Below are 15,675 nucleotides of genomic sequence, written 5' to 3'. Positions count from 1 at the left end.
ACTGCAGGGGACACGTGTTTGATCCCTGGTCAGGGAACTAAAACCCCACATGCCATGGGGCAACGAAGCCCCCACACTGCCACTACTGAGCCCACGTGCTACAAACCACAGAGCCTGTGCACCACAATGAAAGATCCTGCATGCGACAACAAAGATCCCTTGTGCCACAACTGAGACCCAATATATATATAAAACTGCTAATGTTCCGTAAATTCTCCAGATATGTGGAGGCTCACGTTTCATGAAAAAAGGGAACAATCAACAGGATAGAAGCACGATCTTTTCCTGAACTCTTGGACACTTTGCAATCTTCCATTAGCTTAACAACCCAGATTCTAGGAAGATAACTCAGTCCCTGGTCTATCATCTTGTTTCCCTTATTTAAAACACTACTTCTGAATCTATTCCTTCAATTGACAGTTGAATCAATTAACCTACTATGTAGAAGGCAGTGAGTGGGGGATAAAAAAGAGATGTGAACCTCTTTAATAAGCTTACAATTTGGTGGAGGAGAGAAACATGTACCTATACCCAAGTGCCAAATGGAGGCCCCAACACTGCACAAGGCAGTACAAATCTAATCTAAGTGTAGGGTCCAAGGAGGGCTTCAAGGAAAGGGCATCTAAATTGAAGCCATGAAGGACAAGCAGTAGGGAGAAAGGAGGAACATTACAGGCTGGGGAAAGAGAAAGAATATGGCAATGGAAGTGGGAACACAGCAAACCCAAGAATAAAGGCCAGATCACTGTGGCAGGATCATTTGCTTAGGGACAGTGTAGAGGGTCATCAAGCTTAAATGGCAGATTTCAGATCATCTATAGGCAAGAATTAGTCACTAATAGATTTTGAAGACTGTGTTAAGAGAGACTTCTGTGATGACTGTGAAGGATGAATGTAAAAGACATGAAGGTAGTTACTATGGTCATTTCCACCAAAAACTGTCCAGAATTCAATCTCTAATCGATAGGCTTAGAAAGAAGATAGCTATGAGGCATTACAGAAGACAACTATTTTACAATTCAGTTAATATGAGTAGGAGGAAGTTGTTGAAAATGACCACTAACAGAAGGATGATGCAATTAATTCAGGTAGGGGATAAAGAAGCTATTTATTGGGAGATAAGCTATTTGGTTTAGGGCTTAAGTTTGAGGTGCTGATGGGGGTCGGGGTGGAGGGGAGGCAAAATGGAGGTGGGATCCATCTACATGATAATGTTCACCAGTTGGAAATTAAGGACTGAATCTTGAAGAGAGATCTTGGAAGAGTGGAGTTAAGATGCACTTTAATGTAAGCAGCACTGGGTTCAAGGGAAAAGATGAAATTGTTCAGAAAATATAGGGACTTGCGTAAGAACTACTTCCCTTCCACAAATTAAAAAAATCAGTATTTTAACACATTCAAAACTAGTGCCCAGATTTTATTTTCAAAACAGAAACTCGAACAAGCTTTGAAGGAACTTGAGTTCCTAAGAAAAACTTCGCATTCATCAGGATTCCCAGTTTTTATATGTCACTGTCTAAAGTGTCTGACTTTATTTTTTGGGGCTCCAAAATCACTGCAGATGCTGATTGCAGCCATGAAATTAAAAGACGCTTACTTCTTGGAAGGAAAGTTATGACCAACCTAGATAGTATCTTAAAAAGCAGAGACATTACTTTGCCAACAAAGGTCCGTCTAGTCAAGGCTATGGTTTTTCCAGTGGTCATGTATGGATGTGAGAGTTGGACTGTGAAGAAAACTGATCGCTGAAGAATTGATGCTTTTGAACTGTGGTGCTGGAGAAGACTCTTGAGAGTCCCTTGGACTGCAAGGAGATCCAACCAGTCCATTCTAAGGGAGATCAATCCTGCGTGTTCATTGGAAGGACTGATGCTGAAGCTGAAACTGCAATACTTTGGCCACCTCATGCGACGAGTTGACTCACTGGAAAAGACTCTGATGCTGGGAAGGATTGGGGGCAGGAGGAGAAGGGGACGACAGAGAATGAGATGGCTGGATGGCATCACCGACTCGATGGACATGAGTTTGAGTGAACTCCGGGAGTTGGTGATGGACAGGGAGGCTTGGCGTGCTGTGATTCATGGGGTCGCCAAGAGTCGGGTACGACTGAGCCACTGAACTGAAAGATGCTTTTAATAGTTGCATTCGGCAGTGGAAACAATGGCCAGTTTAACCACAAAGCCCAAGGATGGATTCTTGGGTCCATCACTTATCAGCCACCTGACCATTCGTCCGAGCTTCAGTTTCACCATTTGTAAGGTGGTACTATGACCTACTCTCATTGCTTTGTAGAATTTTGAAGATCAAATGACATATTCTATGTGAATGTGCTGTACAAACTAAGAAATTGTTAGCACAAGAGTATTAGTGTATCATATTGCCCGGCAGAGCAGACGTGAAAGTATTGAACTGATTATAATCATCTCCATTACTAGGAAGGACGGAACTTCAGGCAAATGTCTCTGTGCTTCCCAGACTTCCTATCAGAGTGTCTGTACTGCAGAAGCACATATAAAATGGTATTAATCCTAAAAACTCAGTCTAAGGTTTGTTTTATTCTGTACTTTAGGACCTCTGGGCACTGGAGTGGGAGGAAAACCTGATGGAATAGGGAAATTATTCTTTCAGCATTTTAAGTCTTCTTTCCTCAAGCCAATGTCTCAGGTTGGCCACAGATACCTCTAGGCGTTGCTTAGTTCTGCTGGTCACACAAAGACCAAAGTTCTGAGATAAGCACCAATGATTAGACCAGCGCTATCCTCCAGCACAGAAGGAAGAGTCGTTGTCTGCAGGACCAAGAGTGAAGGAAAAGTGAATGCTCCTGTGATCTGCTCTAAGTCAAATTTCTTGGCTCACAAAAGGGATCCTCTGCCAGTCCTTTTACACCTGCCCCACAAGGGACCCACATTTTCCAAAGTTCTTTCACACTAAGGGAATGACACTGCTATTTCATGGAGCCTTCACTTCCTGTTAAGATATGCAGGGGCTGAATGCCTCTCCCAAACTGTGTCGGGACTCCTGCTGACTTCATGCTAAAGCTCACCCCCATTCAGACTTCCAAAGGGCATGCTCTCTGCCTGCCTCCAGAGAAGGGCCCTTCTTTGCAAAGCCTGTTTTTAAAAGTCTTAAAGTCTGTAGATGGACAAAGGTCCGTCTAGTCAAGGCTATGGTTTTTCCAGTGGTTATGTATGGATGTGAGAGTTGTACTGTGAAGAAAGCTGATCGCTGAAAAAGTGATGCTTTTGAACTGTGGTGCTGGAGAAGACTCTTGGGAGTCCCTTGGACTGCAAGGAGATCCAACCAGTCCATTCTAAAGGAGATCAATCATGGGTTTTCATTGGAAGGACTGATGCTGAAGCTGAAACTGCAATACTGTGGCCACCTCATGCGACGAGTTGACTCACTGGAAAAGACTCTGATGCTGGGAAGGATTGGGAGCGGGAGGAGAAGGGGATGACAGAGAATGAGATGGCTGGATGGCATCACCGACTCGATGGACATGAGTTGAGTGAACTCCGGGAGTTGGTGATGGACAGGGAGGCCTGGCGTGCTGTGATTCATGGGGTCACAAAGAGTCGGACATGACTGAGCGACTGAACTGAACTGAACTGAAAGTCTGTAGACTCCATATAAAGTCCCAAATCATAAAGTCCAGAATAGTTCATCCAGAACTTGGAATTAAGAGTTGGTCTTAAGTCCCAGTTCCAATGTGTTTGTGTATGTGTTAGTTGTGTTGACTCTTTGTGACCCCATGGACTGAAGCCTGCCAGGCTCCTCTGTCCATGGAATCTCCAGGCAAGAATACTAGAGTGGGTTGCCATGTTCTTCTCAGGGGATCTTCCAAACCCAGGGATCAAAGCCATGTCTCCTGTATTGCAGTCAGATTCTTTTAGGACCTTTCTCTTTACAACTTTCTCAGAGGACTGCAGAGATTTAAATGAGATAATGTACCTAAAAAGTGCCTTAGAAATTTTTAGAGAAAATTTATTTTCCCTGAATTTTTAGAATTATCATCAGCTCCAACAGACTGTGTAAAAGATATAAAAGCCTTAACTTCTGGCAGGATAGGGCTGTTATGGAAGAGACCTCAGCTACTGGCTGGCACAGTACCAAGTGAGGATCCGAAAGCCTAGTTCATATTCCTCCTGGAGCCAAAGACTGATTTAAATTACTTTTCATTCCACTGGCTGACATAACTCTAATAACATGTTTGAGAACTCAGAGCACTGGTTAACAACTGAAAAGAGTAGCTCTCTGGGGCTCTTTCCTGCCTCCAGGCCTGCCTTCACATATGCTATTTCTCAGAATTCTCAGGGTGCTCTTCACTTGAGCTCCTTCCTCTGCATCCTGCAAACCTCACTTCAAATACCATTTCTTCCTCAAGAAAACCTTCGAGTCACCAGACAAGGTCTCACTCACAAAGCAACTTCTAACTCTCCTTTATACCGTGTGTGCATGCTCAGTTGCTTCAGTCATGTCCGACTCTTTGAGACCCTATGGACTGTAGCCCGCCAGAATTCTCTGTCCAAGGGGATTCTCCAGGCAAGAATACTGGAGTGGGTTGCCATGCTCTCCAGGGGAATCTTCCTGACCCAGGGCTTGAACCTGTCTGTGTCTCTTATGTCTCATGCATTAGGAGGTGGGTTACATACCACTGGTGCCATCTGGGAAGCCCTTCCTTTAAACCACTTTATCCAATTGTGATTATAACTGTGCAAGTCCTGCAATGTGTATATATGCTCTGAGAGGGCAAGGTTCACATCTGTCTGAATCCTTCCATATCCTTGTGCCTTGGATAAAGACAATAAAATGTGCTGAATGAGGCCAGAGCTTTGTGCTTCTTCAATCTTGTTAAGAGCTCTTGTGGCAATGAACATAAAGCATATAAAGAAAACTAATTTAGTGCTGCAGAAAGGGTTCTGGATGGAGGAATGCTTCCTTTGGCAGATTTCTCCAATAAAAAAGAATTTATGGGCTTAATTAAATCATCAAGATTCTTTTCAGAGAAGCAGGAATGGTCAAGGATTGAGCTTGCCCTGAATTATTCACTGTATTCAAGTGGAGCAGCTCTTCTGGGAAGAGCATTTAACATCAACAAGGAAATCAACACAACTTCCTATGTAAACGGACAACGGTCCTTTCTTTCTCTTTGATTGGGAGGACCCAGGAGACAGTTTCCAAGTGTGGAAACTACCTTAGGCAAAACCATACTTTGCTTAGGCAAGACGAAATTCTTCTATATCAACCACACTTTTTCCTCAGTTGTTACTATTTGCTTTTCTAATGCCTTCCTGCCCCTACCTTAAGATAAATTTAAATCAATGTTCAGCTTCATCTAAGAGAAATATCCTTTTTGTTCCCACCTTATCCTGATTTTTGGAAAAAAGGCTTTGCTCCCCCAAAAGTATGACTTCAGACAACAGCTCCAAAATCTGTGTGTGGTTATGTGTGAAAGTATGTGTGTGACAGACCCCCTCTCTTCCCTCTAAAATCACATTTGCTCACCCTCCTTACCCCACTGGCTCTGGGTGGCCAAGTGTTGGTAGATTTGGTTGCCTTAAAGACAAACAAGAAATAGGGCCTGATTTTCATAAAATGCATTACCAAGAAGGAGCCTCAAGTAAGCTTCAAAATCTGTGTTAATAATAATAAATGTCTGTCTGTAAACACAAATGACTGTGATAAGGAGATTATCTCATGGCCAAGCAGTGCTGCCTGGACCAGATTTCCTGGGTCAAGAAACAGCAGGACTACAGCATTTAATCATCAGACAAGTGGCCAGAGTTAGAACTTCCTTACAGCCTCCTATCACTGGGACCTTCTCAAATTTCACTGGGCTGGTTCTTATTAGGGTGACTCTGGGGAGCTTTGGCTTCAGGGATCCTTTTTTATTATCCTTTAGTTATCATTAGTCATTTTGGGTTTCGACAATTTCTGCACGATGTAGGCTTCTTTTCCTCCCTGTAAAAGAAGAGGCAACTCATCGATTCAGTAGCTGGAAAAGTGAATTTCCTGTGGAATGACAGGAATTACACAGAAGCAAGCAATTTTATTTTCCTCAAATGTAGCAATAATTTTAATCTGTACATACATAAAACAAACAGTGCAATTATAAAACCTTGAAGGTGACATGCATACTTTAAGGTGCAGTTGGGGATGGGGGAGGATGTTAGCATCTCCAATTTTCCTTACCATTTTTTTTTTATTTTAGTTCCTTATGCAAAAAGCACTGAGTCAGGAAACTTCATCTGGAATGCTGAAGTTAAAGGTGAACTTCCTGAAGTCTGCACATCTAAGTATCACAAACAAAACGGAAATGACCTCCTAGAACAGTTTGAGAGGGAATAGAGTAATATGGCTGGGCTTTCAAGCTGGGAATGAATGAAATCAGGGATGCATTTTTCTGAAAAACTAAAAGAATGTTTGTAACTGAGTGTCCTGTTTCTGTTTCATTGTTGCTACCCACTTGAGCCCTTCCATCAATCTTTTTATTCAGTATAGGTTCCGAATAGATGCTGTTCAATGTTACTCGTAACTAAGGGTGATGAGATGCAGAAAAGAGGACCTGGGAAAATGGCTTCTTCCTTGATGTCTGAGTCCGTGCTCCTCTTCCATTGTTAGTTGTTATGGCCTTTTCTCTGCCATGGAAGCAGAGGTAGCTGGTGCACAATGTCAGATGTTGTCATCGTTCACAGGCAGTAAAGGTGAGGGACGGGGGGTCTACCTTTGCTTCTTCCACAATCCCTTTTTCAGTCTTTCCTGGCCTTTCAGTTGGAACTTCAAGAACTAGAAAGTCAGTTCACTGGGTCCTTGACTCCGAGGCCAGGATGAGACAAGACGTGGTAGAGTGACAAGACACAAAGGGAAGATGCAGTGCCAATAGCCTCGGAGCAGGATAGAGAGATTTATATTTGCACTGATGAGAATTCAAATTCCCAAAGTCAATCTAAAAAAAAAAGAAGAAGGTTTTTCCTTTGAGTATTACTTTTTTCTCTGTACAAGTGGTCTGTGCACTTCTGGTGAGAATTCCTTGCACCACTCTCAAGTCAGCTGATCCCAGGGACACGCCGGGGCAGGAGGCGCTAGATTCGTTTGGAACGGCTCTTTCTGGCAGTGACATTTTGATTTGAAACCCAAAGTAAATACATATGTGGCGCCATGGTTATTAAAATAATGAAATATTACTAGTCAAAGGTAACTGCAATTCGATCAATGTTATATTTCCACACACAGAAATTTAGAAAAATCAAAAGTATGATAATAAAAACCATAAAATTAAACAGAAGAAAATCAATTTCTATAAGAAATCAAATATATTTACAGTGAGATTTAAAGGGAAAAATAAGCTACTTGATTCATAAATTTAATTTTATTTTAAATAACTTTAGCTAACCTCAGCTGTTAATACAATTAAAGCAGAAAGAACAGGCTGCCTTTTTTTTCTTCCAGATTTAAATCAGAGGATTGTATCTACAATAACTGACATAACTCACTTCTTGTCCTTCACCCATCTCATCAAAAATTATTGCATTTTCCCCCAAAATTATTTTTTTTTTTGGATTCCTCTGTGAATATATTCATTTCGTCCTCGTTCCTGGAGGCATCTTGGTTTAAATCCATCTTTAAAAAAAGGAGAGGGGTACATATGTGGAAACAAAATATTCTCTCGAAGCCAACAGATACAGAGTTGCTAGAAGAAGCTGATTGTACACACAAGCTGCCTGGTTGGGAAGGGGAGGGCTGTTGATTCAGACGTGTGACAGCCTTTGGTGGACGAACACAGGCCAAGCCCCACCGGGCCCTTCTTCCCTGGCAGGGTCAGGACTGAGCTAGCTGAAGTGGAGCTGCATCTTCCCCTTAGAACTCATCCTTCTGGTTCTCCTCCAAAAGTCTTCATCCAGATAAGAAGCCAATGACTGATTACAAAAATAAGAATAATTCAATTTGGCTCAAGAGAGAGATTGTCCAACTGTTCTGCCTTGTTATTTTATCAATATCCAAGGCCTTTACAAAGGAATAAACAAAAACATCTCTCAATCTCCCAACAAAAGTGAACTTTTTTCTTTTTTTTTCTTTTTATTTTGCTCCAAATGCTAGGACCTGAAGAATGGCTGCAGATTGAGATATCAAAAATCTCAGAAAAATATATAATATATTTGTATATCTCTGTAGGTCTATTATTTAAATTTCACATTCCTTTAAAAGTGGTTATTCAGTCAGTAGCTGCTGAAGGAGGCTCTTCTGCTGGGCCTGGGGGGTCTGTGGTCCTGCCGTGGGTTTTTGAGTTCCCAGTGGACCAGGCTGGTTCAGGTAAGGGTCCCCGCCTACCAGATTCACTGTACACTGGACGTCAGCAAACACCTGAACCTGTTGCACCTGCTGGAACACAAATAAAAGATGTGTTTAGACAGAAGGGTCTGCCCCCCCGGCTTATGAGTGGGTACTACTTGAAGTGGAAACTCACTAGAGCATTCCTCTAGTCTGTAGTCACCACAGAGAAGAACTCTTCTGTCTTCTTGTCCTACAAAAAGAAAATCGCTGCACTCATTTTGCTCAGGGTTCTGGAAAGTTCACACTTTAAAAATAAAATCAAAATTGGAATGGTCAAGCCTCCTACAGGGTTGCCATCAATACTGAAAATGAGCATCATTGCTAACATTGCCAAGATTGGGAAAAGCCCAGTTTCAGTCTGGGTATCCAGTGGTGGGTTTAAAAAATAGGTATATTATTTGGAAAACTGGTTATAAAAGCATTCTATGGATGACTTTAGGAGGGTAAAAAAAACCTTATGATGTTAGAAAATTAAGGGCTTTAACCCAGTATTAGCAAAATAAAAACCACCACAACTCAGTAACAGGACATGAGTATTATCAAAATTAATGTCCAGAGGATTTGTGTAGTATCTAATACACTATTACATAGCTATCTTACATATTACCTTTAGAATTACGGCAAAATATTAGTAGAACAATTTTATACTTAACTTATTTTTCCTGACAGACAGTCCATCCAAACGCATGAGCTGAAAATAACGCTAAACTACTAGCTGAGAACAGTGTGAATTTTCCCTTTAACTATCAGGTTGGCCAAAAAGTTCATTCCGGTTTTTCCATAAGAGCTTAATACTTTCAGTAATAATGCACGTATTCCTTTAAAAAGTCTAAGGTTACATAGTTTCAACATTTTCTATCAGGAAAACAAAGCCAGAGTTAGTCTTTACCAACCAGCCTTATTATTAGAAAGTCACTTGTAGAACTGATGAGGTCAGTATCACACTGTGAATGTTCCAGACCAACAGTGGAGATGCCTTCTAAGGCATCCAATGCACCTATCTGTCTCCACAGTTGGCAAACTTGTGCGTGTTTAATGGGTTCAGCAAGTATTTTAGATTAGTGATAGATTTTTTTGGGGGGTCTTTCATCACTAAATTCATGCCAATCATACTCAGCATTTCTGAAAACTTTTCTATCCTAATTGAATAAAAGCTGCTTTCCATCAACCTTAACAGGCCAACTGTCAAATCTCCCGACCGTCCAATTTCTGCATCAGTCTAATGCCTGACGTTCTCTCCTCACGATTCACTTGATTCACTCTCACCTCTACTCCACTCTCGTGGATGATGCTGGTGGTTCCTGAGCCGAGTGTTTTTAGCGTCTGATGGATTAAATCTCCATGTTCATTAGTGTCGTTTCTCTCTCATCCTCCTCTTTACCCCAGTTTCCCAAACTTTGCTTCTTGTTCCCATAGGCTCCCATTTGGCTTTCTTCTTTTTCGGGGCTCTTCCCTGCGTACCTAACATACACCAGCTCTCTGTCTGAGTCTGTTCTGTAGCTGCCTCTGTGCCCTCCACCCACCTTTGTCCTCTGTAATTTCTCATTCCTACTCTTTTCCCTCTAGAGCTCCAACCTTGGCCTTCATCTCTTTCTGTGTTAACAATTCCCCTGTGTTCCTGTTCTCTCCTTTTCCCCATCCCAGCTCTCCGAATGCAGACAGCCCTGAATCTTCCCCTAGTTCTTCTCTCCTTTTTCTTTCCTTTCTCCTTTTCTGTACAACTATCTTTATACTTCTATCTAACTCACTCCCCACCTTTCGTCTGGCAAGTACTAAAACATTAGAGCAAACAGATTTCATGATAAGCCACTATAGAAAGAAGATTTTGCTACTGAGACTTAACATAAACACAAATTACAGTGCATTTAGGCAATGGCTGATTTAAAAAAAAAAAAACACAGAATTTTGTTTATATGTTTCAACATATGAAATACATAAGGTGTTTGTGCCTCTAAACTCAAAAAAATTATTGATAAAGGCATAATAAAACAAACGTGAGAAAATTCTGCTCCTTTAAAAAGAATGCTATATTAAAAAAGATCACTTATTTAGAACTTGTAAAAATTGAAAAGATTAAACCAAACTCCCAAAAGTACATATTTCAGCATTTTTGAATTATTACTTAATCATGGTGCCTCAGACCAGATCTCAAAGGACTTCCGATACTGCTATACCTTCACAGACAGGCAAAGCAATACAAAAAACAAAGCTTATGATTTGCCAGGTGAGAGGGGTAATGTGAGAGCTGAGTCCCAATCTCTTAAGATCTTCTGATGCAGTTTCTACTTCAATTCAAATACTGTCCCAGGACTTAGGAACTTTGAAACTCAGTTGTTTTGTCTTAAGTAATTTGTTGAGTCATCCCAGTATACGTCTCTGTAAGTATGAGACTTTTAAAAAACTTCTAGTGAATGAAGACCTCAATTCCCCAGCACAAAAGCCTCTCTTCACACAGCACACAGGACTCAGATCCTATTTCCTGAGGCTCCAACTATGAACACAGTTCCCTAACTGGTTTTCCTCTTTCAGAGCTGGTTGCCTAGTGCTCCTGCTCTTCCCCTTCTCCCCTTTAAGATGAAGCCTAAACTAGGTCTTTCATCACTGTTCCTCTTCAGGAATGATGCTCCATTCGCAGGACTGAATTTGAATCCCTTAAGAATTTAGCATTCAAGGCCCTTGGAAATTTGCCCCAACCTACTTTCCCACTTTTAGTTCCCATGAATTCTTATTACAAACCCTTTATTCTCAGAGGATGTGGGTTCCCAGGACTATGCTGATATTACTGTTTCCCTGTCTCTGTGCCCTCTAACTTCCAGTCCCCTGGACTTTCAAGCTCACCTCCTTCCCCAGCCTCCAAAACCCACAGTACCATTCTATTCACTTGCTCTGCTAACTGTCCTTCAAGGTTCAGTTCAGTCCCATCTCCCATATAAATGCTCTTCTGACACAATGTCTCCTTTCTTTAAATGCTTATAGGTCTTGTTACTTGTAATCAATTTGCGTTTGCCTTCTTTGGTTATGTAATAATTCATGTGCATGTCTGTATGTTTTATCAGGCCCTAAGTGGTACGGCAAAAAGAGCATGAACTTTGGTGTTAGAAAGACTTGGGTTTGAACCTCAGCTCTGCCACTTTCTTTTCTGTGAATTATATAGTCAAATCTCAGGTTCAGTTTCTTCATCTGTGCAAGAAAAAAGGGAAACTGACTCCTTCGTAGGGTTATAGTGATGCTCACATGAGATGAAGCACACAGTGCCTAACACAATGCCTGGCAAATCATAAGCTTTCTTTCCTCATGTCTTAACCACAGTTCACCTAATAAGCAAACATGTCTCATGTTTCTTTGTTCATGTTTCTGCCACCTTTGCATAAGGCCTATATACTTTTTAAAAATCTTAATTTATGTTAATATAGGAAAGTGGCCACCCCTGTTATTTGTATTGTTCTGAAACAAACTTCTAAAATCAGGCAGAGTACACAATATGCATTCCGTTTTGTCTGAATTTATTGAGCTCTTCTGAGGTATTTTGATTACACACAAGTTTTAGCAATGTGTTTACTTACAAATAGAAATTAGTGATCACCATTTGTGATCCCTTATCCTGACAAACATTCTGAAAGCTTAACTCATTTAACCCTCTCATAATCCTATGAGCAGGTTAGTTCTGCTGGTTACACGGCAACTCAGGAAAGTTCCCTAAAACGCCCAGGATGACATGGCTAAGAGCAGAGCCAGGACTCACACCCAGCTCTGACTCTCAAGGTCATATTCTCAACCATGATGCTATACAAAGTTTCCTGTGTATCTAGATAAAATTTGACAGCTCTGGGCTTAGAATTGTCTTACTGACCTGGGTTCCATCTGCTTCTGTTTTGAGAAGGTCAGTGGATGAGAGCTGGTTGCAGTAGAGGCCTGTGTGTCTCAGTGCTGGATCATTTATCTATTAAAGGAAGTACAAAACCAAATTACAAGCTAGTTGTTTAAGCTGAAGACCAAATTCCTCAATGAGGAACAATCTCACTGACAGAAAAGTAATGGGAAGAGAGCAGGAATAACAAGCTTAGCAATTTACTGTGCTGTCAGAAGTCAGGACAGTGGTTCCCTTCGTAGGAGTAGAGAGAGATGTAAGGGAGTGTGTAAGGGGAGAACCTCTGCGGTGCTGCTGGTAATGTTCTATTTCTTGATCTAGGTGACAGTTATAAAGGCGTGTTCAGTGTATGAAAATTCATCTAGTTGTATACTCTTCTTTATATTCTTATACATGATAACTTTAATACAAAGTTAATTCAACACTCACAAAAGTTAATTAGCAAAACACATTCACCGCCAGGTAAGATTCAGGAACAGGGATCAGATTTATCCTCTGCCTGAATCAACTAAAAAATTGGACAAAAACATATGAAACAAACACATTCAAGACCTTGGACAAAGGCAATGAAGGAAAGTTGTTCCTAAGGATTGGGAAACAATTGAGGTGAGTCCTACCATGACCCTCGCTTACAGAGAATTTGAGGACAGTATGAGGACAAGGAACCAGACAATGCCTGGAAGTCTCACTGAGATGAGAAGATACAGCTAGAATTCATAGGGCAGAATATCAGATGAGAGAGTGCACAGAGAGAAAACCCCAAAGATCTGCAGAGTCCCCTCAAGTCTGCAACTTAGTACTGATCAGTTGATTCCATTAATGATTAATGGATCTTAGGGAACTCCCCAAAGCAGAGGAAAGATTAATCTGAAAAGATGTACATGGAATAATTCTCAAAGATCACAGAGTTGGGAATAGGTCCTGATCCCACCAGCCAGAGTGAAAAACATCATAATTCAGGTAGTATCAAGTAGTGTACTAGAATGGCTTTGCTTCAGTGGTAGGGTAAAATTAGCCCTACATTAAATATTGTTCTAGTTCTACTAAACAAAAAAGCAAGACTTGAAAAAATTCAAACTGTTTATTTCCAGGTAATTTAAACATTTCCCAAAAGAAATCTCAATATTTATAGGAACATAAACAAGGTAAAATTCGCATGTCTGGCATCCAATAAAAAATTACCAGGTGTGCAAAGTAGCAGACTCTGACATAATCATACCAATGTTTTCTTACGTCAGTCTTCCAAGATAACAGAATAAAAAGCAAAAATAAACAAAAAGGAGTTAATCAAATTATAAGCTTTTGTACAGTAAAGGAAACTATAAACAAAATTAAAAGACAACCTATGGACTGGAAGAAAAATGTCTGCAAATGATGTAATTGACAAAGGCTTAATTTCCAAAATATACAAACAGCTTATACAAGTCAATAACAAAAAAAACAAACAACCAAATCGAAAAATGGACAGAAGACCTAAACAGACATTTCTCGAAAGAAGACATACAGATGGCCAACAGTTACATGAAAAGATGTTCATCAGTGCTGATGATTAGAAAAATGCAAATCAAAACTACAATGAGGGGACTTCCCTGGCATTCCAGTGGTTAAGACTCTGTTCTTCCACTGCAGAGGGCACAAATTGGATCCCTGATCAGGGAACTAAGATTCTGCATGCCACATACCACAGCCAAAACCCCCCCAGAAACAAAAAAAACAACTATAATGAAGTACCACCTCACACAGGTCAGAACGGCCATCATTAAGAAGTCTACAAATAATAAATGCTGAAGAGGGTGTGCACAGAAAAGAGAACCCTCTTGCACTGTTGGTGGGAACATAAATTGGTAGAGAATAGATTTGTGGTTGTTAAGGGGGTGAGGTGGTAGGAGAGAGAAGGACTGGGAGTTTGGGATTAGCAGATGCAAATTACTATACATAGGATGGATAAACAACAAGGTCTTACTGTATAGCACAGGAAATTATATTAAATAAACTGTGATAAACCATAATGGAAAAAAAAAAGAAAGTAGCAAGAAAATGATCCACAATTTAGCGAAAAAAAAAAAAAATCAGTCAGCTGGAACCAACTCCCAAATAATGCAAATGCTAGAAGTGACAAGACTATTAACAATTACAATAACCATATTCCACATATTCAAGAAAACAGTGTTAAGACTGAACAAGTTAGAGATATGGAAGATATAAAAGGCGTTCAAAGTGAACTTCTAGAGATGAAAATAGCAACGTCTGAGATAAAAAATACACTAGATAAAATTGACAGATCAGGTATTGCAAAAGAAAAAAATAGTGAATCTGACATTATAGCAATACAATTTATCCAAAATGAAACACATAAAAAAAAAAAAATGACTGGTCTCATATGCCCTTAAAAATCTCCAAACCCAGAGAATCAGTGAGCTGTGGGGTAACTTCAGATGGCCTACAATATGTGTAATTAAAGTCTCTGAAGGAGAGAAGGGGGGTGGTGACAGAAAAAAAACAGCTGAAGAAATAATGGCCAATACTTTCCCAGATTTGATGAAAATTATATACCTGTGAATCAAGATTACTGAACCCCAACCCAAGCATAGAACTATGAATAAAATCACACTAAGGCATATCATAATCAAATTATCTAAAACCAGTGGTAAAGAGAGTAACTCTTAGAAGCACCTAGAGACGGAAAAACATCAATCGTGTCCAAAGGAACAAAGATAAAAGTGATAGCAGATACCTCATCAGAAATACAGTGGAGCAATGTCTTTAAAGTATTGAAAACTACCAACCTAGAATTCAGGGAAAAGAATTTTCAAAGATGAAGGTGAAACAACATCTTTTCAGACACATTAAAGCTGAAAGAATTCACCACCAGCAGACCTGTACTATAAAAAATGTTAAATGAAGATCTTCTGGTGGAAGGAAAATGATACCAGATGGAAATTTAGATCTACAGCAAGAAGTGAAGAACACTGGAAATAACTACATGAGGAAATATAAAAATTACCTACTTAAACCTTAAAAAATATAAATGTTTAAAAGTTTTTAAGTAAAAAATACTAACAACATATTGTAGGGTATATAATATATATATGGTAATGTTCTGACATGACAGACATGATATGTATGACAACAATAGCATAGTAAGGGAGAAATGGAAATAAACTGTTGTGAGATTTTTGTATTTATATGAGGTGATATAATTGCATTTGAAGGCAGATGATGACAAAGATGTATACTATAAACTCTAAAGCAACCACTAAAACAACAGGAATTATTTATAGCTAATAAAGCAACAAAGGAGTTACACTAAAAAAGGCAAGATGGGACAAAGAAAACAAATAAGATGAAAGATTTAAATCTTCAGTATCAACATCAGTAATCACATTAAATATAAATGGTCTAGCTACTCCAGGTAAAAGGCAGAGATTGTCAAACTGCATAAAAAAGCAAGACCCAACTATATAAGAAATACATTT

The 15,675-nt window shown here is 39.9% G+C and overlaps 1 protein-coding gene across 11 annotated transcripts in view; it reads right to left on the bottom strand.

The window, feature by feature from the left end:
* Window positions 1-6,029: 6,029 nt before the first annotated feature.
* The window catches only part of NCOA1 (nuclear receptor coactivator 1), a 216,191-nt gene continuing 206,545 nt past the window's right edge, over window positions 6,030-15,675 (bottom strand). For 8 of the 11 annotated variants that reach the window (XM_088841224.1, XM_055399631.2, XM_055399630.2 and 5 more), the window contains 2 exons: window positions 12,182-12,271; window positions 6,030-8,379 (listed from right to left, as the gene is read on the bottom strand). In XM_088841224.1, coding sequence (XP_088697350.1) covers window positions 8,209-8,379; window positions 12,182-12,271 — 261 coding nt within the window. In that variant the 3' untranslated portion in view covers window positions 6,030-8,208. Of the gene's footprint in view, window positions 8,380-8,464; window positions 8,522-12,181; window positions 12,272-15,675 lie in introns of all 11 variants that reach the window. The other 3 variants (XM_055399635.2, XM_055399634.2, XM_055399633.2) reach the window with 3 other exon arrangements.

This window comes from Moschus berezovskii, chromosome 11, assembly GCF_049115385.1.
Source record: "Moschus berezovskii isolate FMDL1 chromosome 11, NW_MosBer_1.0, whole genome shotgun sequence".
In the NCBI taxonomy this organism is placed as follows: domain Eukaryota; kingdom Metazoa; phylum Chordata; class Mammalia; order Artiodactyla; family Moschidae; genus Moschus; species Moschus berezovskii.
Note: the sequence above shows the minus strand (reverse complement) of the source record. Positions and strands in the feature narration are given on the sequence as shown.